The sequence below is a fragment of the Chenopodium album genome, chromosome 13, assembly GCF_948465745.1.
Source record: "Chenopodium album chromosome 13, dcCheAlbu1.1, whole genome shotgun sequence".
NCBI classification, from domain to species: domain Eukaryota; kingdom Viridiplantae; phylum Streptophyta; class Magnoliopsida; order Caryophyllales; family Amaranthaceae; genus Chenopodium; species Chenopodium album.
Genome location: NC_137846.1, coordinates 54,129,817 through 54,152,069, shown reverse-complemented (window position 1 = coordinate 54,152,069; position 22,253 = coordinate 54,129,817). Strand labels below are relative to the sequence as shown.

Here is a 22,253-nt window from a genome sequence, read left to right as displayed (position 1 = left end):
AAAAAAAAAAGAAAAAAAAAGGTAAGATGGTTATGTAAAGTCAAATATCAGTGGATCAAGTCCATGCGATTCCAATTTTTTAAAATATCATGTTGAACTTTATGGGTGAAGTTCAATTATTAATAATACTCTTGAATTTCAATGGAATATTTAACAAAATTAAATTGATTGCATAATCGAGTCGGACTTTCGTTTAACCTAAAATTTAAATTCATAAGCCAAATAAGTTCAGATCGGAAAAAAAATAAAATACTTGTACAAGTGTGCAGTCTCAATTCAAATATACTACGTACAGACGTACAGTCGTACATTGTACAGAGACACAAGGTACACAACTCAAAACATTCTGCTTTCGTGCATTTTATTCAAACTATTGCCGCCCACAATTCTTACCAATTCTAACTCAATTGAATTCTTCGAGGAAAATCAATACGAACCCTAATTCCATCTAACGATTCAAATCCAAATTATCGAATTAATCTTCGAAACTAAAATTCAAAAGTAATTAATTTGGGGTTCCCAGAAAAGGGGAGGAATTCGTCAAAATTAGGGTTCATAATTTACACTCAAATTCCAGAAAATGCAATTAGGTGATCTTAACAAAGTATGGGAAACCAGAGCTTTGAAAAGAAAACCGCGACAAGATGAAGCAAAGCAAATTCTTGAGCGCATTGCTAAACAGGTTCAACCCATTATGCGCAAACATAATTGGCGGGTTAAAGTTCTCTCTGAAATGTAGTATGTCTCCCGCCCTTTTTGATTTTTTTCCCTAATTTTTTTGCATTCAATTTGTTTAATGTAAGTGTGAATTTTGATTGTTTAATTCCAAATTTGTTGGTTGTTGAAGGATTGGAGTTAATATTTCTATTTTTTCATATTGTTTTGATTGTTGAAGCATGGTTGTGTTTGTAGGTAATTGTTACTTGAACTTTCGATTTTCTTTCGAGTTCGATTTAATGTGGTAGGAAAGTGTAGATGTTAGATGGTTGTTGCTATGAGACTTTGTTAGGTGATTGTGACTTGATTATAAAATTTTGATGTTCTTGTTGTATAAACAATGGACTCTGAATTGTATGTAGATCATGTGCATTTTATAGCACTCTTGAGCTTAGTCTGCACTGCTGAATCTCATGCCACTGTACCTAGGTTCGAGAAAGAACGATCATATGCAGTTGAGTATACAGGATGAAACATTTCAGGTTTCTAGCACCCTATTGTTTTGTCTATAATGTTATACTAGGGACAAGCATGGTGTCCTTGGGTTGAATAAAAATCTGAGTATTGCAGCACACACACACACACACACACACACACACACACACACGCGCATACAATGTTTAATTTTCAGATCTTTTGGGTTTGGCTGGATTTTTAGTTTCTATATTGCATCTATCAATGTAATAGAATTTCACTTACTGGCCTTGCAGTCCCAAGAGGAATGAACTTCTTGGATTGAATGTTAATCGTGGGGTAGAAGTGAAGTTGAGGCTTCGGAAGCCTGGCAGGGAGTTAGAGTTTTACTCATTTCATGAAGTGTTGGATACAATGCTTCACGAGCTTTGCCATAATGCCCATGGTCCTCATAATGCGAGTTTCTATCAGCTATGGGATCAGCTTAGAAAGGTCAGCATCAAGTTTACATACATATTTTTAGTTATGTGACAGTCTCTATGAGCTTATAAAGTGGAAGTGTTTGATTAATGTGTGAGTTGACTATAAAGTAACATTTTACTTTCTAGAAACTCTAGTTCATACAACATGAGTTTATTAATTGTTATATTTGAAATTTTAAATTGAAATATATGGCTGGACCATCACAAATCAAGGATCTTTTTGGGCATCAAAATCTGTTCATTCAAACAATGTTTGCTCTCTGCTTAGGTACCAGATACTCATGAAAGGAATTGCCATCCCCTTAGGGTAGTTAAATTCATGACTTGTTAGTTGGGAACACTTCAATACATTTTTCATCTGTGTATTTTGTGCAGAATATTTTTACATAGTTTACCCAAAACTGTAAAATAAGCCATTACATAAGCAGGTTCTGTAGTTTCTTTTCCTTGTCATTTACTTTTGCCCCATCAAATGCAGGAATGTGAGGAATTGATGTCCAATGGAATATCTGGCACAGGAGAAGGCTTTGATCTTCCTGGAAAACGTTTAGGTGGGTTTTCTCGTCAGCCACCTCTAGCTTCCCTCCACAAAACAGCCCTTGCTGCTGCTGAAAACAGAAAACGTCTGAATTCCCTTCTACCATCTGGACCTTTACGGCTTGGTGGTGATAAAAACATAATGTCTGCATTAAGCCCTGTTCAAGCTGCTGCCATGGCAGCTGAAAGGAGACTACAGGATGAAATATGGTGTGCTTCCGTTTCTGGTGGCTTTGCTGAAGATTTGGGGGATTCTGATCTCTTGGAAACAGGGGGGCCGTGTGGGCCAGCTGCTGCCAGTTCAAATATCTCTGATAGTAACAACGCATCTTGGAACAGGCCTCAGAATGATGTTACAAATCTCATTGATTTAAGCAACAATGTAAATTCTACCTCAACTGATGTTCGTAACACAACATCAAGTAAAAGATCCATTGGTTCCCATGCCAGTTCATCTGCTAGTGCCAGTTCAAATTTTAACAATGTCTCTGGAGCTGCAGCATCTCGGAAAAGGTCTTGGAATGGTGATATTACCAGTCTAATTGATTTAAGCAACGATGAAAATTCTGCCTCAGTTGATGCTTATGGCACAAAATTAAATAAAGGATGCATTGGCTCCAATGCCAGTTCATCATCTGTATCCATGAGCGCCTCATCCTCTGGGCTGACAACTAATCTTGATGCGGGGAACACGCACGAAGAATCTGCCACATGGACTTGTGAAACTTGCACCCTGTTGAACCCTGTAAGTCACTCTTTAGTAATTTGTGTGTATTTTTCTTACATCTTGCATCTTGTTAAATGGCAATCTGCATCAAAATGTTTGCTTTGGTCACTATCCCTTGTTTGATTATCTACTTACACCTGCAGATATTTATTTTAATCATTCTTGTGATTGTTAGTATGATCACATTAAAGCATTAACACTTTATGTTTCGTAATTCACATCAATCGATGAACTAATTTGTAGCAGATTAAGGGCAAAATTGATCAATTTTTTAGCTTAGATTTTTTGTTGTTTTACAATTTTCTTAATATGTACTGAAACTTCTTGCCATGCAAACATCATGGAGATGAAGGTGGTATATTGTTCTCGGTACTCATTAATGTTAATCATGAAAACTTTGCAGCCACTGGCTCTAGTATGTGAGGCATGTGAAACCCTGAAGCCGAAAGATATATCAGTGAAGTATAAATTCTGGTCCTGTAAATTCTGCACCTTAGAGAATAGCGTGAAACTGGAGAAATGTTCAGCATGCGGTGAATGGAGATATTCGCGAGGTCCCCCATTGTCGTCACTGCCTCCTAATCTCGGCACTTGACTGGTACAGTTAAAGTTAGGGTGTTTTGGAAGTATGTAAATCTTTCAGTTGCTAAATGTCTGCCAATGCATATGCTATTTGCCTTGGTTTATATATGAGATGGTGTTTTAGGGCTCCTGTTAATGCAAAGATGCTGTTGAAAAGCTACGAGAAAATAGTGAATATTTTTGGTACTTATTTGTAAATTGGGCTTCATTAAGTATCATATTGGTCGACCTAATTGTAGAACTAATTTCTACGTAATTTTGATACTCGCTCTCCAAGAGATGCTGAAGCTGTAAAGATGACATTCATTGTGCCTATTTTGGCTATTTTTATAAATCAAGGAGAAGTTATATGTGAATATTCTACCGAGTAAACGAGCAGTTCTTTTCATTTTCCCAATTATTTTGGCAAGTAGTTTCTAAATATCAAACGATTATGTCACATTAAAAATTTTGAATTACCTGCCATCGACTGTGCCTCTAACTAATTGCTATTTCAAATGTCAATATCTTCAAATATTGTTGTTCTCTACTGTGTCTTCTTTAACCCGACTTTAACAGCTTTTGGAGGATTTGGCTCCTTGCACCTAAGATTTACAAATTTAATCCAATACTCGTCACAACATTAGCTGCATTGATTACCATGCCTATACTTATTGCTTGTTTGGATGACATCTAAATACACAAGTAGTACAAATCATTGAGATTAACCAATATTTATAACATTTGCTAGAGGATATTGACCATGTAGCAAAAATAATTCTTACGCGGCTTTTCAAACTAGAAAATTGTACCAAAGTGCATCTGAACTATAATTTTTGAACGCAACACTTCCCCTATTTTCATTGAACTAGCAGTTTTTACAGGAATATAAGCAATAATACAGGTTGCATATTTTTTTGGTGGAAAATAAAGCTTACAAACGTTGGAAAAATTAACAAAGCTAACTTAATTCTGCAAATTTTTAACACAAAAAATTCCATTGAGACAGGCTTTTTGATCTTCATCTGCAAGACTGCAACCACTGAAATCTGGCAATTTTTACAGTTCTGGAAGAAGAAAACAATGTCAGTCTGGTACACGAAAATATAATGGCAAAATTTGTACCAAGATAAAAATTATTCAAGCCATTATGATTATATCTAGTTCCAACATAAATAATATTAAGCCATCAAAAATTCAAAATCATGGCTGTCATATAAATCCTGTCCCTTAAACATATGCGAATTTTGAATGAATGATTGATCTCCTAGTACCTCCAGCAATCAAATTTTAAAAAGGTGATAATTTAAAGTTTAAAACAATGTAAAACTAGTTTTGAGTTATTCAGTCCAATAAGTAGACTGATGACTTGAGAGTTCTTACCCAAGATCTTCAAAGCTTAACTTCCACATCGACACCTGCAGGGAGATCAAGTTGCATCAATGAGTCGATGGTCTGGGCAGTTGGGTACAATATGTCAATAAGGCGCTGATGAGTTCGGATCTCAAAGTGGAATCGGGCATCCTTGTGCACATGGGGTGATTTGAGTACACAATATATTCTCTTCTTTGTTGGTAATGGTACAGGCCCCATTGTTTTTGCATTTGTTGTCCTTGCAGCATCCATTATCTGTTTGCAGGAGTCTTCTATCAAGGGGACCCAGTAGGACCTCAGCTTAATTCTGATCTTCTGCTTTGGAGCCATCTGAAATTACAAAAAATTCTACCTTAAGCAAAGATTTCAGTTTAAACCAGTCAAATATTAGGAAAAGATATATTACGGCATCTAGAGTCTCTCGGGCTTCAGGGTGTTACTTTAATCTTAAAAAAGTCTTCGTGTCAACACTAAACATTAAATTGATTAAATTCATGTTTCCAAGCTGAAAAGCATGTCAGAAATTTGGAGTGCAGGAGAAAAGTTCTTGATAAAAAAAGTGACTGTCTCAATAGCGATGTAAGACACTAAACACTTGGCAATCAAGGATTTGCTAATTCAGAACTTCAGAGAGGGTTTTGCAATAGAAACATAGTTCAAACACTTGGGATCATCTTCCAATTTCAGTTTTTAAATCAGCTAGGAAGTGAAATACTTAGACAGGGGTTGGATAGAAGATAGGCAAAAGGGCTTACAACTGCTAAAATGTTTATGGCAAACATTAGATGAGCTATGTTAGAAGATGTGCTTGACTTGCATCTATTGGTGATGTATGGAGAGTACAGACATAAAGCATGAACAAAGAAGGTATTGTCTGATTGTCAGAGTATTTAAACAATACAGAGACTGTGCTTACAGAAGAGTGAACTCATTACACGAAGAAGAAAGCCAGGGAACTATATGTAGAAGACGTGCTTAAGTTGCATCTATCTATGAAGTATGGAGGGAGGGGCATGGTAGAAAACAAGAGCCAGAAATATGGATGCAATTGTGAACGAGAGTATGTTTCAAGTCTCAAGCAGGATCAACAGCAAATTTGGTGGTGAAATTAATAGTAATCTAGTCAAATCTTCCATGGGTTTATTCCTGATTGTTGTTTGTTGCAGTACAATTAAGCTGTTTTCAAGGTTTTTTTTTCTCTTTCTTTTGGAAAGAAGTTAGAGGTATTTGTAATTCATTCGTGTCTTTGAAGTTTATATTTTCCTGTCCCTTTCTTCTAAGGACTTCAGACTTACGATAGGGGTTGCCCTGATTTTAGTGTCTTTGGACGGTGGTAAACCACCATCCGTATATGAACAAAATCAAGTTAATGCAGAATAACACAAGGAATAAATGCTAGCCATTCAGATCTCCTCTCCCCCCCCCCCCCCCCCCCTCCTCTGCCCCCCTCCCCTACCTCCCTCCTATCCACAGAAGAAAAGGAAAAGGACTCAGGGTTAGAGAAGGACAAAGCAACTCAAAGCTATATTTCCTGTTTAGTGTAGTCTTGCAACATTATCTTCTCTGTTCAATGATCTATATTCAGCACAACAAAAGGACTCTTAATAAGAAAACTACTTATGAACCACGGCTTGTGTGTATTAAAAATCTGCTTTTGACTGTCATCCCAAATTACAATCCATCTTCACTATCTAAGCATAAAGAATAACTCTAGACGTACCAATGAAGGGGTTCACAGTTTTCATTTTTCAATGACATGAGGGTTCAACAAGGAAAGACAGGCAAAGACTCAATTTCAAAGTAATGCATCAGATTATCACATCTATATAAGACTTTAATGCTAGAAAACATAAAGGTCTTAAGCTTGTAGTCTATATGCACTCAAGATACTTCTACAACCTGGAAACATGGTTGAATCCAGAGACTTGTTCCTAAGCACCCTTACAGTGAAAGTGAAAATGACAAGACATAAGAAAAAAAGAGCTCAACTATGGAACACTGATAGCAAATTTTCGCGTGGGTTTAAGCTTTATACAGTGCTTACTCATGCAGCCTAGCTATCTTTAAGTTAATTCAACATGAAATTTTTGAACCAATTTGACTCTATAGCATGAGGAATAGCAATCAAGGGAAGAAAAGCTCAATACCTGATCAGAGTCAGTACCAATGCTGAGATTGGAAGTCTCAGAACCATCCTACACAACAGCAAAAAACAACCATAAGAAAAGAAGCAACAAATTATTACCTTCCCCTTTGACAAAAACAACACAATCTATCATAATGTCACACCTTACACAAGCACACTAGCAAAAATACACAAATCTTGTTACTCTCAATTCTCATTGCACCCCGACACTAAGATACTAGGACACACATGCCCGCGCACACATAGACACACATCAACAAGAGGCTGCTGCAGTGTACTTGCCCCACTTAAGATGCACTCATCATAATCACATTTCACAGCAAGCACATTATTCCAAGACATATTTTTCTTAAGCTAACAAATAAAACCAGGAAATTACAGGGATTGTTTTTTTCCACTTATCCATATTATAATTATGTATCATAACATATAAATTTAACTTCATCCATCTTAAAACTTAGCAAAAATTTCACAATTACAAGCTCACAAGTAAAACCAAGAAGCATTATATAACAAAATTCAGAACATCAGAGCAAATTAATGATTTAATCATCCAAAATCAAAATTAATACATACACATATTACCAGAACATGCAAATTACAAACTTTGATTCATTCATCTCAACATTCAGCACAAATTACTCATCATATACCAAATTTAAGAATATCTAAACAAAGCATTGACTCAATTATCCAAAAAACAAAATTATCAAATACCCATTTCACCAAAATATGCAAATTACACAATTAAGAAATACCCATCTCAAAATTCAGCACAAACTACTCATTACAAGTTCAAAACCAAGAAGCTAACACAAATAATACAATAAATTCCTAAAATTAACCAGAAAATCAGACCTCAAATGAATCTGGGGAAGTTTCAACAGCTTCCAAAGTTTCAGGAGCAGCAAAAGTAGTGAAATTAGAGGAGTTGGAGAAAGTGGATGATTGTTGAGTAAGAGTTAGGGTTCTTCTGAGGTTTAATAGAGAAGGAGTGGAAAAGTCATGTTTGGTTGAAGAAGAAGATGAATTGCGAATTGAAAGAGGAGAAAATAAAGCAGCTGAAATTGAAGAAGTCGCCATTGTTGTCACCCAAACACACCTCTATCTCTTCTCTTCTCTTCTCTCCTCCCTTAGCCTACTGGTTTGGTTTTACAGGGTTATGTTATCCGAAAACTTTCTTTTCTTTTTTCTATTTTTTATTTTTTTTTCCAATTGAATTTTAAAAGAGTTTTTTAAAATAAATTAATAAATTTGATTAGACTTTCGCTTATTTGGTCATTTTGCGAGCTATAATTCAATAAACACATTCACACCAATATTCTAGTGATCATTTCCTCAAAAAAAAAAAAAAAAAAAAATCTAGTCATCATAATTACGTACTTTTTTTTTCTTGGGCGGTTGAAGCATTCTGACAAATGATCATATTAAACGTTATTGGACTTACCAATGGGCCACATAACTTTGGTGGTGAAGGACTTCTTAGCATAAAAGTGTATGGATGTTTAAAGAAGTCTAGTTAGTAAATTAAGCAAAGCAATGCCTAAGAATGAGTATTATTTGCATCATAATTGCATATTGCTTGAGTATTTTAGAAATATAGACGCGATTCGATCCCATGCTTTGGATTACATATGTCCTCAATTGAGAATCATATGTAATGAACAGAGATATATTTATTATCACGTTTTAGAGATGTAATGTGGGGGGTCAAGCATTAAATAGACTAATTTAGTGCTTGTTTAGCATCATTTTTGGTTTTCAGTTTCCTGTTTTTTTGAAAACCCAAAACCAAAAACAGGAAACAAGAAAAAGGTGTTTCCACTTTTCTGTTGTCAGTTTTCAAAATTATCATGATTTTAATAAGTTTAAATAATTTTTGATTCATAATGAGACATATATCATATATGTTTAAAAAACAAAAAACCAAAAAACAGAAAACCACAGCAATGCCAAACGAACCATAAATTTGTTTAAATCAACTTCTTGACATAAATCAAGTGCTTATAATCTATCCTCTTAATGATAGTGTAATTATCTTCAGGTCATGAATTATAGGATACAAAAGAGGCGCTCAAGTAGAAATTTGTTTTTTCATCGTTTATGACCGCCAATTGTTTTGGAAAGTAGTTGATCAATTATCGTCAACTTGATTGTTTACTCCCTGCAACCAAAATAAATAAAAATTATAATAATTAAAAAAAAAAAATCACATCCTAGTATCTTACTATAATTTCTATAGTTATTCCTATAAAAAAAAATTACAAAAAAACTTTACGCGACCTTCAATTCAATTCAATTATTATGCAACCAAATTTCTAAGTGGTTCTCTTGCTTTTCTACTCTTGAGTGTTTCATCAAAATTTTCAAGAGAGTAAAGAAGAAATAGAGGTGAAAATTTGACCATGGGTCCAATGCAAGTCATTAAGCATGGCCATTAAATTATACGTAGTACTTCATATGAAACAACAAGCTACAAAAAGTAGCATCTAGTGCACTACTATTTACCTTAGATGTAACCATGTAACATAACGTTTTCAAATAACTTAAATATTGACTTGTACACAAAACTTTAAAAAATGGATTAATTCTAATTGGTGAGACATATAGTAAGTCAAATCTTCGTCTTATGATGATCAATTAATAACATTGTCATATTGACATCTCCTTTGAGCGAGACAATGATGGGAAAAATAGCAACCACTTTTCTTGATCAAATAGTATTTCTTGGGCATCACATGCATATGCGTGATATGCTTACTAATGTATATTCACATAATCATACTAACAATAAATAAAGAACGTTACAACGCCCATCATTCTCTTACTTTAAAAAGTTGAGTTGTCGAGAGTTTCATTCCTACATAATTCTCATGTCTATCAATCATTCTCTTTTTCAATCAATTGAGTCGTTAGGAGTTTGATTCTTATAAAAATTTGTTTTTCGGCCTCTTTCAAACACCTACACTATATAGACACATATAACCAATCCGATATAAGCACATTCCTTTTTTTTTTCCCCCCGAAATTGCTATTATATGTAGATGTCTAGGTTGCAAATGCATTAAAGGTGTGATTTTATACAAACATTTTAAGATACTTAAAATCCACATTAATGGCAAGTATAACGGCATAGTGCTTGCTCAAATAGAAAATTTTCATATTTCCCATGACTCTTTGCCTCACTTCATTATTTTATAGGCTCTTACAATATGAATGAAACAGTAAAAATAAATAAATAAATAAATAAAATTCAGCAAAAACATTTATATTAACTATTTAAGGCAGTTATTTTAACTCCTCCTTCCTTCTAGCTTCCTCTTCAATAACTACTACCCCATTAAAATTCACTCGCATTAAAAAATTTTGAGGAAAAGAAAATAACCATAAATAAACTTTAAATTGTTATAAATCATTTTCTTTAAAAAATTAAAATCAAGAACATTTAACCGTTTTCTTTGCTCTCAAGTTTAACCTCACTTTCTTAACTACTCATTTTTTTTTTTTTTTTTTTTTTCACTCAACTTTTAGAATAATCTAAAAAAAAAAAAAATGCAAATTCTCAACTCCTCCATTATCACTACAATTTCATCTTACCCAAAATATAAATTTGGGATTATTATAATTCTAACACTCTTTTTATGACACCCATTTTTTCATCAAATTTTTCTAATATTATCACAAAAAATTAGCAGAAATTAACCAGCATTTACACTCAAAAATTAAATTAGTTTACCACCGAAGTGTCACACACAGTAGACGCTCCAAGTATTAAATTCTCTCTCCTTTATCACATTCCCATCAAAACCATCAATACCCACTTCAAATCAAATACTTCAATTTTAACAATTACCCACAAAAATTTAGCTACCCAAAATCACATAATTTGAGCTATGATACTGAGAAAATTACAGATACTCTGTTTTCTGGGTGTTTTAGTTGAGTTGGGATTTTGTCAAAATTTTACCAGAAATTTTGCAAGAGATTATAATTATATAACATGGGATGATATTAAGGTTGATGATTATAAAAATGTAGTGTCAAAAAGTGAGATTAAAGATAAGCTAAATTGGAATAATAGTGGGGTAATTGTGGTTGATCAAAGTGGAAAAACAGGGGATTCAATTACTGTTCAAGGTGCTGTTGATTTGATTCCTTCTGGGAATTCTCAGAGAATTAGGATTCTAATTCTTCCTGGAATTTACAGGTATTTTGTAAATTGAAATTTGATGATTTTGGCAGTATTTTGTATGTTCATCATTTTGTGCATTTTTTTGTTTCTAGATTTTCTGCGGTTACTGAGTTGGCAGGTTTGGTGTTTGAGTCGTATTTTTGGAGCTACGTGGGTGTTTACTGCTCGACAGTTACGCTGGGCTTTTTTTTTTTTTTTTTTTTTTTTTTTTGTGTTACTATTTTATTTTATTTTTTTTGAAAATTAGGTCAGGTACTTTTATTGCAAATCATGGTTCGCCAAAGCATGATTGTTTTGAGGGAATGAGTCCGCACATATAGATTAACTCGAGTTTGGAGCAACTATGAGTGTTTCATCTTACTACTAGATGAGCCATGAAGTTAGATTTTGCTTCTCCCGTGTTTTTTTTGGTGGGAAATGAAAGAATTTCGTACCTACTTAACTTGGAAATTTTTTTAATTTTCGGTTTTGGGAAATGCTTATGTGAATGAGACTTTTTGGTTACTGATGGAAGTAGTATGATTTTATATGAATGAAGAATATTTAAACAATATGTAACGATAATATTCACTACTTTAAATGAAATCACGATCAATAGGAATGAACACAAGAAAACATCTATATTTAAAGTTAGATTTATACGATGTTTCTTGAAGTTATTTTTATTTATTTTGGAAAAAGTTGGCAAGATTGAGACATGTACAAGTATTTGGTAGGAAAATCATAATATTTTGGTAGTAGATAAGTAATTATACTTGATTTTGAGTATGATTTTTGTTGTTGTGCAGGGAGAGGGTAGTTGTACCAAGCTCCAAGCCTTACATTTCCTTCATTGGGACAGAAAATCAGACTTCTAATACTGTAATTACTTGGAATAACAAAGCTTCTGATAGAAATAGTAATGGTGCTGAACTCGGAACTTTTGGTTCAGCTACCATCAGCATATTCTCTGATTATTTTTGTGCATCTGAGATTACTTTTGAGGTAATTCTCATTCTTTTCTAGTATTAGAGACTGTAACCTTCTCGACGTGTTTTTCAAAAGGGTTGCTCGTCGACAATTGAACACAAGTAACCTTTTTTTTCGTTTACGTGATGGGTGCAGAATACAGTAGTGGCAATACCAGGTGGGTTGGGGATGCAAGCAGTGGCACTGAGAGTATCAGCTGAAAGGGCAATGTTCTACAAAGTCAATATCCTTGGTGCTCAAGATACTCTCTTAGATGACACAGGGTCACACTACTTTTACCACTGCCTCATCCAAGGATCAGTCGATTTCATTTTTGGCAATGCAAGATCATTATATCAGGTAACCCGAAAACAAAACATTCCCTCTATCACGCTTTCAAGACTTTTTGGCCTTTTCTGATATTGAAGAAAAACATACAACAGAATTCAGTTCTTCATTCAATAGCCAATAGATCAGGAGCAATTGCAGCACATCATCGAAATACACCTGAAGAAAATACCGGGTTTTCATTCTTAAACTGTACAATCAATGGAAGCGGATTGATTTACCTGGGAAGAGCCTGGGGGCCATACTCAAGAGCAATATATTCATACTGTGACATTGATGATATTATTGCACCAGAAGGGTGGAGTGACTGGGGTGACCCAGAAAGGCAGAAGTATGTATACTGAACTACGGCTAAAACTTGCATGATACATGAACAACGATACTAAAATTTTAACAATACTGATACTAATAATATCTGTTTTTGGCATTATGTTTTTCAGGACAGCATTGTTTGGTGAATTCCAGTGCAGTGGGAAGGGAGCAAACACAACAAGGCGGGTGACATGGGCAAAGTCTTTCACTATTGAGGACGCCAGGCCATTTCTCGACATGGAATTCATTGACGGCAATAAATGGTTGAGACTATAGCTAACAGTAACAATCAGATAAAATATGTAGGACTAGTCACTTCAAATGGTTAGCTCTCTATGTAAACATGTACAATACAAAGCATACACAAAATTCTTTCAGTAAAAAACACCAAAATGTTTCCAGCATATTGTCCTAACTAAGATTCATTTTAAAGATTAACAACTCCAGAAAAGTTCATGCCTTCAAAATACAATTAGTCTATTCTCTACCAACGAATGGAAATTTGCAGTACACTTAATCATAGTATATTTACAAAAGTTTCACGACTACTGTTGTTAGTAATGACTTTTGAACTGTTATTTGGAGTAACCAACAATGGCAAACATAAAGTGGTGGCTGAAAGTTTATTTCACTACGACTTCAGATCATACAAACTAGAAGTTCACCTTAACGTTACAACAGGAAACATAAAATCTAATTCACTTAAAAGGTACTCTATAACAGCTGGAATTTGATCCAAGGCAGTTCCTAGGAATTTAACTAAGAAAACCAATTTGGAAGACTCACCTAATTGCTGTACACCTGGGAGTATCGTCTCAAATGCAAGATCAAATGCCATCAACATCACCTCTCGCTCTCTACAGGAAATCTACACTAGTTTGTACAATAATAGTTTGAGGAACAGCTCTAGCCTCTAAGCAACACCTGTGGATTCCAAAACTTCATCAGCCTGAGCAGCAGTTTCTACATCAGCCTGTGCAGCAGTTTCCACAACAGCCTGAGTAGCAGTTTCCACATCAGCCTGAGCAGCACTTTCCACATCAGCCTGTGCGGCAGTTTCCACATCAGCGGTACCTGATTCACCCTCCTTACTACCATCATTTTCATCGTCAACGATTTTCTGATCATCAACATCGCAGCACAAATCTTGCAAGCTGACATCATCACTCTTGTCATTGACATGGTTTTGCAAGCTGACATCATCACTTTTGTCATTGACTTGGTCTTGCAAGCTGATATCATCACTTTTGTCATTGACATGGTCTTGCAAGCTAACATCATCACTTTTGTCATTGACATGGTGACCAGCATTATGATCATCTTTGTCTGAAGAGGAAATTTGTTCGGCATGGCCAACAGAAGAGGCTGGAGCAGGCAAGTCAACTAAGTTATCCTCATTTTCATCATCTTTAATTTTGAGGGCAGAATCATCAGCAGCATTTTCCTTCCCGAGGATTGAGACTATAGGTTGTGTTGTTTCAGCATTGATATCTGAAAGTATATTAGGATTCGCCTTAACATCAAACCATTCTCCACCCAACCAATCTCGGGAAACTCTTAGATCCATTCTAGGTACATCTAAATACTTGTTCTCACCTGATGAGATAAAAAGGTAGCATTAGAAAACATAGAATAGGCACATAAACTGATTAACTTAATGCCTGATGACAAAAAGGGGTGATAAAGGGACGGTTAGTACCTGGAACATAAACCTGTACTTTATCATCTCTGACACTGTTAACTACAGTTACAACACCTTCCCACCAGCCATCACTCCACCATGCATCCACAGGAGCTCCGATTCCAAATTCAACATCTACAGCATCGCTGATGGGAGGACAAGGCCTGATTGTAGGTCGTCCAGGACATCGCATGCCAAGCTTATCTGGTGCAGCCATCCTAAAAGCTGGAACCCATTCCTGGAATTTATCAAACAATATAAATCAACAGTGTCGACATATATTAGTTGTATCCTCAGAAAAAGTAAAGAACCAACCAACAATAGCACAGTACATAAAGACTATACTCCCTCCGATTTTTTAAGTGTTACACTTTGACCGGCACATAGTTTTAGGTGAATTAATTGACTTTAATTATAAAAAGATGTAAGTGGGGGTAGTTTGGGTATTAAAAATATAAGAAAATATAGTGGAGTTAATATTTTATTAAAAAGTAAGGGATGTGAGAGGGAAAGAAATAATAACAAAGAAGTTAGACGTATTAGCAAATGCCACTAATTAGTCCTGGAGTAAGTAAGCTAATGCCATTACTTTATCATGTTAGGACTTCAAAAGGGCAATATGAACTTCAACTATCAAAGAAAAGTTAACAGTACTCTGTGAAGTCACAGTCTTGTTGCTAAAGCTCACTCAAAATATATTTTTTAATCCAGTAGCCCATTGAAGCAGTTGCAAAAGCAAATTTTCATCTCTAGACCACATCAAGATACTATGCTGAGATGAAATTCACTAGTTACTAGAAAAGGAAAGAGATCTTCAACCAAGAGAATCTCACAATCAATACAAAAATGCATTGCAAGTGATGTAACAGGAAGAACAAATCAACTGAAAGGAATGTAACACACAGCTAGAAAACAACCCAAGCACTGATTTAATGATAGCCATGGTTTGTATAGCACTAAGACCATTACATTGTAATAGAGCATAAGACAACGCCAAATAAAACTAAATTTTAATCTGACTCAAACTTTAGCCTAACAGGGATTAGTATTTCCAACAGAGCTAAATGGCCATTTGAATCTTATAACCGCCAGAAACAATGCTCTTCAGGGAGAAAATCATTAAATGTCATTCCACGCAGTCACTAAGCAACTCATTATGAATTAAATGCAAAAGACATTAATTGAGTACCTCAAGGTTTCCACATCCATCTTGGTCCTCTAGATCCCTATATTGGAGCTTCATCTGCTTTCGAGATATCTCCAAGACAGTACATCTAAACCAACAGCCTCGAATGCCACTGTCCTGGCACAGTAGCTCTATTTTGTCATCTACCTTAAAAAACTGGATGTGTGACCGCTGGAATTCCCCATTCTTGGAAGAAAACAACCTCTTATCGCAAGCATCAATGTTACCACTCTTAGAAAATGGTCCACGCATAAATTTCTTCCTTTCAAAGCCTTCCGCACCATGAGTTGTCAAAAAGCTTTCTCTGTCCCCATAATTCCTTGTTCTCTTAGTCCCTTTTGCCCCATTATCATTTGATCCAAACATCTTAACTTTATTCCCAATCACCCCATGGCATACAGAGTCAGAATTCAGAAAGGAATCAGACTCTAAACAAGAAATAATAGGCTGATTATTATAACCCCGCAATTTCCTAAGATCAAATGGTTTAATTTTGTTACTTCTAAACTGACGACAGCAAAGATGTAGCTTTCCCAGCAAACCCTCTGGAAGGCCCTCTAAGCATTTTTCAAAATGCTCACGGGTTAAGACTATAGCAGGACCATCAACACACTCAACACTTATCACCTGCGTGTAAGGTGTAATATAAACTTCCTTCGGGTGAGCATTCCGTATACGAACTATACCCTTCACTTCTTGACTGTGATGAAACCATCTGACTTTAACTTTCTTCATCCCCTTCTTATCTTCGTACATGTCCTCTAGATAGGCAACATAACGACTTCCCTCTTTAGCCATCACAAATACAAATGCTTGAACCTGAACAGCAGCAAAGTAGAGCCCATTAGAATATTAGATTACAATCAAAATAACCCTAATGACTGAAAAGGTTACTTTCAAGTACAAAAGCCATGAAGATGTGAACCCATGACCCTTGCATGGTTGCATGTAACTAGTCAATATATGGAACTAAATTTTTCAAAAAGATAAGGAAATAAAAGTGGGGGTTTTTTTTCTTAATATTTGACAAGGCTCACTTTTCTCTCGTGAACCTAGTATAAGACTGTTATGACTTATGAATGTTATCATTTATGTAGTTCCTTAAATGGTCTGTAGTTTGATACCTTTTGAGGCATAGTGGTATATGACATGCATACTAGTTTTCTAGATAGTCTCTTGGTGGTCATCATAATTCTTAAATAGATTTGAAAGCACAGATAAAGTAGGAGTAAAGAAGGAAATTTCAGCAAGGGTCAGAGGCGTCAAGTGCATATTTGGCTGGGCACTGGGCAGGCAGCATAAGTTGCATTGATGAATGCAGGGGTTCGACCTCTACCACCTCCAGGAATCAGCATGGATCACCATGCATATCGGCAATACCATGGCATGCTAAGATACTGCTGCTAAAGTTGGTCCATGCACGACATATGACATGTAATAATGTAAATAATCTGCTACCTTATCCTTACAGTTTTTTTCCAATGTTAATACCCACTTCCATTTGGACATTTTTTATGGTATGAAGAGAAAGAGAGCTGTTTTCTCTCTTTTTCACGAGATTAGGGTTTCTAACAGGGTACTAAACACATCCAATGAGAACCATTGAGATTGTAAGAGCCGGGGGATCAATTATCTTTGCACTCATTGATCATAGTGAATAGCTTAGTTTTAAAAAGCGCAAGGCGCACCAAGGGGCAAATGGTCCTTGCAGCCTAGGCGCGAGGCGAAGGCGCGCGCCTTTTGTATGCAAGGCGCATGTATTTATATACTTATTTCAAATTATTTTTTACTTTGATAGTACTTAATACCAATTAAAAAGATTCATAATAAATGAAATAATGATATATTTAAAGCTAAGCTAGTCTGAATTTGAAAAAATGTCCATCATTCTTCAATTTATAACTTAAATATTAGTTATTTTCCTTGAGGCACAAAGGCGTGCCTTACCAAAGGCACTTTGAGGCGCACGAGGCGCGCGCCTTCCGTAGGTGACTGAGCCTCGCCTAGCTAAAGCCCATTTCCCAGAGCCTGGGAGTGAGGCGCGCTTTTTAAAACCAAGGTGAATAGCAACCACCTTTTAGTGTGTGTTTGGATAAAAAAAAAAATAAAAAATAAAAAATAAAAAATAAAAAAAAGGAGAATGAAAAAGAGAGAGAGGAGGGGGGGGGGGGGGGGGAGGAGGAGGAGAGGGGAAAATAATGATTTTTCCTTCCAAATTTCTCCATTGTTGGAGACATCAATATCTTACAATTTAATCCCTTCATTTCTCTCCCCTTCAATTCTCTTCCTTCCTCATTTGTTATACAAATGAAAGATACTTCATCCCTCCATTTCCTTCAATCCAAACAAAAGGTTTTAGATGAAGTTTTATCCATCTTACAAAGGTTCCCATAAGATAGGTGTATTCACTCTTTATCTTGAATTTATTCTTGATTACTTGGTTTCCACATTGATTGTGATTGGGTTAAGTCCCCAATGTTCCATATCCCATAGGAATAGCAAACTTGGGTGGGGGTGGGGGTGGGGGTGGGGAATCCAATGAACATTTAAGAATCTAATTCTCGTGATATAACATATTGGACTTTACAGAAAACAACAAATACTTACTGCTATTGTAGTGTCATTCCTGCAAAATGCTGGGTAGTGTTTTAGCTGCTTTCCACAAGTCCATGCAGCACCTATCCACATAACATCTGAGTAGGATTGCTTCAAGTTTTTAACCCGACGATCCTGAAATAATTCCGGATATTTGAATCAGTAAATTGGTTTAAAAAGAAGCTGTTATAAAGGCTCATGGATTTACCACTTTGTCTGTAGTGAAATATTGAGCACTTAATAGCTCAGAAGATCCTAAAGAATGGGTTGAATCACCACTTGGAGAATCTGTCATGATCAGAAGTAAAAGATAATTATCTGTTCATAATTCATCATTGACAGTTACTGAAAGGTAAAAGTGAGCATATTGCAGAAAAGCTAATGTTCTATGAGGGTCTCGACTGCTATAGCAGGGAACACTCCAGGTCTCTAGGGTATGTGCAATGCTGCCATGTAATGTAATCGATTAAAGACCATATGCTACATCTACAACCTGAACCATGAGAAAATCATTTTAACCTGGAGATTCCTATCTTGCATCATAGAGCATTGAAAATCAGCTCATAAGTTGCCCAGGTTCAGATCTAACCAAATTTATAATGTATGAATACACTTAATTTTAATTAATATGTGCAAGAGGCATAAAGGGAAAAGGGGTAGACTTCATCATACTTATCAAGAAAAATAGAAACACAACATTATTTTCTCTGCTCATTGAATAAGATTAAAATCCATAAATTTATAAGGTGCAAACTTCGGATAAATATTCTTCTATTGTTGCATTGATCTTTTTTCTAAAAGGGAGTGTGATCAGGATGATTATATCAATAATAGGTTGGATAGGTAACATCAAATACCCGAACTAAAAAGTAGGAAAAGCACCGAGTTACAATTTTATTCAAATGCCACCATAGACCATACCATAAGCATACTTGTTTGAAACAGGATTACACACAGACAAGACAACCACACTACAACTACATGAAGATCAAGGCAATCATGAAATATCAAGATTCGGCATATCCAAATATTTAGAACAACACCATTGAAACAAGGTAAACCTCATATCTTTCATCTTAATACTACTTAACTTTCACTTATCCATTCTCTCTGTTTCTCCCACAAGAAGATCAAAGCAATCAAGTTCAGAACAACCACAATCAGCACCATCTAACTATCAAATATTCACAAGCCAACCATCAACAACATAATGCATACATCACAAACATAAAATCAAGGTAAAAACGCGAATGGATCACCTGCTTGTTGCTGCTTGGCCAGCAGGGATGTAAGCCAGTCAACCACCTCCCTTCTTGATCTCCATTTAAACCCAGCTTGCACAGGATTATCAGTGCCAGAATAATTCAAAAAATCCTCAGCAACAACATAAACCATGTGCCTAAGACTCCTCTCAGTGCCAACAACAGCAAGTATAGATTTCCCACAATAATCTTTCAATAAATAATGAACAATCCTGCTTCCTCTCTCCTGAGACACAAATTCTTCCCTCCACTCCACAAAAATTACACCGTTTTCCGCCATTTGCCCAAAAAAAACTCACAATATCAATCAAATTTCCCAAACAAACCCTAATTACACCTCTCAGGGGCAAAAATCTACACTATCCAACCCAAATAATTTATCTTTCCAATCAGCTAAATAATACAACATGTAACTAAAACTACAACAAATGGGGGTATTTTCCCAAATTAAACCAGAAACCCACCAATGTTAAACCCTAAAAACCACAATAAAATCCCAGCTGAAAGTGAATTAACACAAAAAATTAAAATCATGGGTTTTGCTCCCAAATGCATATAGATTCAACAACAACAAAGAGATCAAGAGAATTACAGCCAGATCACAAGAATAGAAGGTGGGCACCCAGTAAAAATCCCTTCTTAAATGCTAGAGACTTGATTTTGACATCATTTTCAGCTACAAATCATCCAGAAAATGAGATGGGCACACTCTTTTTTGGAATTATACATGAAAAATTGGGGCATTTGAAGCTCAAAATGAGAAAATAATCATGAAAAGGGGCAAATTAGAATTGTAACTCTAAGAAAAGGGGACTAAAAATGTAATCTTTTAATGGTTGTAATAAAAAATTGGAAGTGGTGAGTGAGTGAAGAGAGAGATTAGCATGAGAAGTGAAAATGGAGGAGCAGCAGATGGGTCTTAGGTAAGCCATGGAAATGGTGATTTGAGTGATGAGAGTTGCAGAAATGGAGGAATTTGAGACATGTCATGAAAATGTACCTTTAGCTGAGGAGAGAGAAGAATTTGGAAAGGGTCATAAAAGGATTTTTTTTTTTTTTTTTTTTTTTTTTTTTTTTTTTTTGGGAATCTTTTTTGTAAAGCATTATTTTGACCGACGATATGAAAAGTTTATTGGATGATGATCATCTCCTAAAAATCTTTAGAGATCACCATTGGGTCGGGTCAACCCAACCCTGCTCCATACGTCGACTTGGATCTTTTATTAGGGGCAAGACTAGTGGGTCGTCCGGGTTTGATTTCAAGGTCAAGTATGAGTTATCCAAACAGAATTATAGACATTGTAGAGCTTAATATTAGTATCAGCATATGCCCTCAAAAAAAAAAATGTTAGTATCCGCATATCATAAATGATTAAATGGGTCAAATCGAGTTTGTTTCGGGGTTTTTTGTGATCTCCTAGGATACTGGACGTGCTCTTCTGGCAACGAGACTGAGACACCTGCAAAACAACGAATATTCCTTTACCGGAATATTCGCCTCCGACGATCAAGTTAGAGACCGGGAAACGGAAAGTTTAGAGAGAGAAAGTAGAGAGAAGTTGGAGCTCTTTAATGCTCTTTTTAAGGTTATGTCATCATCCACCCCTCCCACCATAAATGATTGGGGTATTAATAGGGGTGGGAGTATGTGCCCCTGTAGGGTCTGTACCTTAAAATTCCGTGACATGATTGGCTGCGCAATCAGAAAGTGCCACATGTCACATGGGGGTGTCGCTTTGCGGCTTTCAATAACTTTCCTCGGGATTTGGGCCCTGATGTAATAAGGGCCCTTTCTCTTGCTGATTTCAGGTGCTCTTTAGGACATCTGACACGCGTCATCTTCCCATAGGGACACGTGTTGCCCTTTGACTGGGCCACGTGTCACTACGGGATTGGACCACGTTTTTGGGGTTATTTTACCCTAAACATTTGCCCCTCGGAGGGGGTGGCTCGCACGCTTACAGGCCGCCTCCTCTGATCCTCTACTCGTCTTAATGCGTCCGAGTATGCGGAGAGTTGAGCTTGTAGGTAGGGGCGGACAGATCATATCCGCCAATTAAAGGGGCGGACGCTTTTTAGACCAAAAGTCGTGTCTTGTCCGCATGGAATTTTTCCCAGACTGATAAGGTCTGGAAATTAGGCGGCCGGATCTTGCCACCTGGGCTTTTGGAAGAATGTGCGGACGCTAGGTCTTTTGAGATGGAAATTTTCATTCCGTTGATTCGGCCGTCTATTTGGACGCGCTGTTAGTCATCCGTCTCTTTTTTCATCCAAATTGACGGATCCCTCATACCGACTTTTTGAATTCTAGGTTAGTTTTTTCAAAAAATAACCGTTCAAACTCTTGAGTGGGAAAGATGATTTTACCATTTTGCCCCCATAAATTTGGTCTATAAATATGAGGGGTTTGACTTTAATTTGGCACTTTACAATCTTAAGAATTCTAGAGAGAAGTCAGAGCATTTCTAGAGAGAGAAAGTGATTTCCCCTGAATCTTCAAGAGTTTCGCCACGTAGTTTGAGTTTTCCGGACGTTTTTTGAGTTTTCCGGTCAATCTTCAAGACCTTCAAGAACTTGTCAAGTTTTCAACACGTACAGAGGTAGGCCGCCTGCTTTCTTTCACTTTTTACTTGTATTATTTTCTTGTTTTTCATTTTTTAAATCTGGCTCAATATTCGGTTTCGTCCGTTTCTCCTCATGAGGTCGGTCGTTCGCCTGGGACTGAGGAGTCTAGAGTGGATGGAGACGAGTTGTCTCCTTCAGGGAGTGGG

The 22,253-nt window shown here is 36.1% G+C and overlaps 4 protein-coding genes across 6 annotated transcripts; 2 read left to right on the top strand and 2 right to left on the bottom strand.

Annotated features, from left to right (window-relative positions):
• The first annotated feature begins 399 nt into the window (after positions 1 to 399).
• LOC145576965 (uncharacterized) lies at positions 400 to 3,731 on the top strand. The gene is made up of 4 exons (XM_081634673.1): positions 400 to 738; positions 1,428 to 1,623; positions 2,092 to 2,895; positions 3,281 to 3,731. Exons 1-4 carry the CDS (start codon positions 581 to 583, stop codon positions 3,470 to 3,472), a joined length of 1,350 nt encoding a protein of 449 aa, XP_081490799.1. The 5' UTR covers positions 400 to 580; the 3' UTR covers positions 3,473 to 3,731.
• A 540-nt stretch (positions 3,732 to 4,271) lies between these two features.
• LOC145576964 (small ribosomal subunit protein uS10c) lies at positions 4,272 to 8,168 on the bottom strand. The gene is made up of 4 exons (XM_081634672.1): positions 7,817 to 8,168; positions 6,960 to 7,007; positions 4,822 to 5,142; positions 4,272 to 4,505 (listed from the first exon to the last, which is right to left on the bottom strand). The coding sequence occupies exons 1-3, from the start codon at positions 8,039 to 8,041 to the stop codon at positions 4,831 to 4,833; spliced, it is 585 nt and encodes a 194-aa protein (XP_081490798.1). The 5' UTR covers positions 8,042 to 8,168; the 3' UTR covers positions 4,272 to 4,505; positions 4,822 to 4,830.
• Positions 8,169 to 10,851: 2,683 nt separating this feature from the next.
• On the top strand, positions 10,852 to 13,152 carry LOC145574997 (pectinesterase QRT1-like). Its single transcript, XM_081632906.1, has 5 exons — positions 10,852 to 11,165; positions 11,939 to 12,134; positions 12,255 to 12,458; positions 12,542 to 12,777; positions 12,887 to 13,152. Exons 1-5 carry the CDS (start codon positions 10,852 to 10,854, stop codon positions 13,032 to 13,034), a joined length of 1,098 nt encoding a protein of 365 aa, XP_081489032.1. The 3' UTR covers positions 13,035 to 13,152.
• LOC145574996 (uncharacterized) lies at positions 12,480 to 20,549 on the bottom strand. Of its 3 annotated transcripts, XR_014098238.1 has the most exons (7): positions 19,480 to 20,549; positions 18,429 to 18,508; positions 18,233 to 18,355; positions 15,629 to 16,444; positions 14,458 to 14,677; positions 13,545 to 14,354; positions 12,480 to 12,605 (listed from the first exon to the last, which is right to left on the bottom strand). XR_014098238.1 is itself a non-coding variant. In XM_081632905.1 (6 exons), the coding sequence occupies exons 1-6, from the start codon at positions 19,760 to 19,762 to the stop codon at positions 13,672 to 13,674; spliced, it is 2,202 nt and encodes a 733-aa protein (XP_081489031.1). In that variant the 5' UTR covers positions 19,763 to 20,549; the 3' UTR covers positions 13,214 to 13,671. The 3 variants fall into 3 exon arrangements, 2 of the variants coding, with proteins under 2 accessions (XP_081489031.1, XP_081489030.1); XM_081632905.1 differs by lacking the exon at positions 12,480 to 12,605 and having other exon boundaries at positions 13,214 to 14,354; positions 18,432 to 18,508; XM_081632904.1 differs by lacking the exon at positions 12,480 to 12,605 and having other exon boundaries at positions 13,215 to 14,354.
• Between the last annotated feature and the right edge of the window lie 1,704 nt (positions 20,550 to 22,253).